At 62.9% G+C, this 313-nt stretch overlaps 1 protein-coding gene across 1 annotated transcript in view; it reads left to right on the forward strand.

Annotated features, from left to right (window-relative positions):
* The window catches only part of LOC104497127 (hepatoma-derived growth factor-related protein 2), a gene marked incomplete at its 5' end in the record, with an annotated part of 8,083 nt that extends 7,921 nt beyond the window's left edge, over positions 1 to 162 (forward strand). The window contains one exon of the mRNA XM_010140341.1: positions 38 to 162. Within this exon, the coding sequence (XP_010138643.1) occupies positions 38 to 162 (125 nt within the window). The remainder of the gene's footprint in view (positions 1 to 37) is intronic.
* Positions 163 to 313: the final 151 nt, after the last annotated feature.

The following is a 313-nucleotide window of genomic DNA, read 5'->3' on the forward strand; positions in this document are numbered from 1 at the left end:
GAGGACCCGCGTGTCTGAGCCTCTCTCTTCCCTTTAGACTTGTCGGGTCCTGTGAATGGTGAATCCCTGTCGCAAAAAGCAGAGGGCCCGGAGGAGAAGGACAAAAGCCAAGGGCCGGGGGCAGGAGAGCCAGAGGCGTCTGCCGAGGAGACCCACAAGTGAGCGGGCGAGGGGCAAAGCTGGAGCCGGTGCTTGTCTGAGCTGGGCTCTCGCAGGGGTGATTTGAGGGGGGTGTCTCATGAGACTTTTCTGCCGGACTTTTCCCAGCTTGGGAGGGAGCCTGGTGCGCGGGAGAGGGCAGAGAGGCAGGGGG

This window comes from Buceros rhinoceros, unplaced genomic scaffold (genome assembly GCF_000710305.1).
Source record: "Buceros rhinoceros silvestris isolate BGI_N320 unplaced genomic scaffold, ASM71030v1 scaffold26807, whole genome shotgun sequence".
Lineage (NCBI taxonomy): Eukaryota > Metazoa > Chordata > Aves > Bucerotiformes > Bucerotidae > Buceros > Buceros rhinoceros.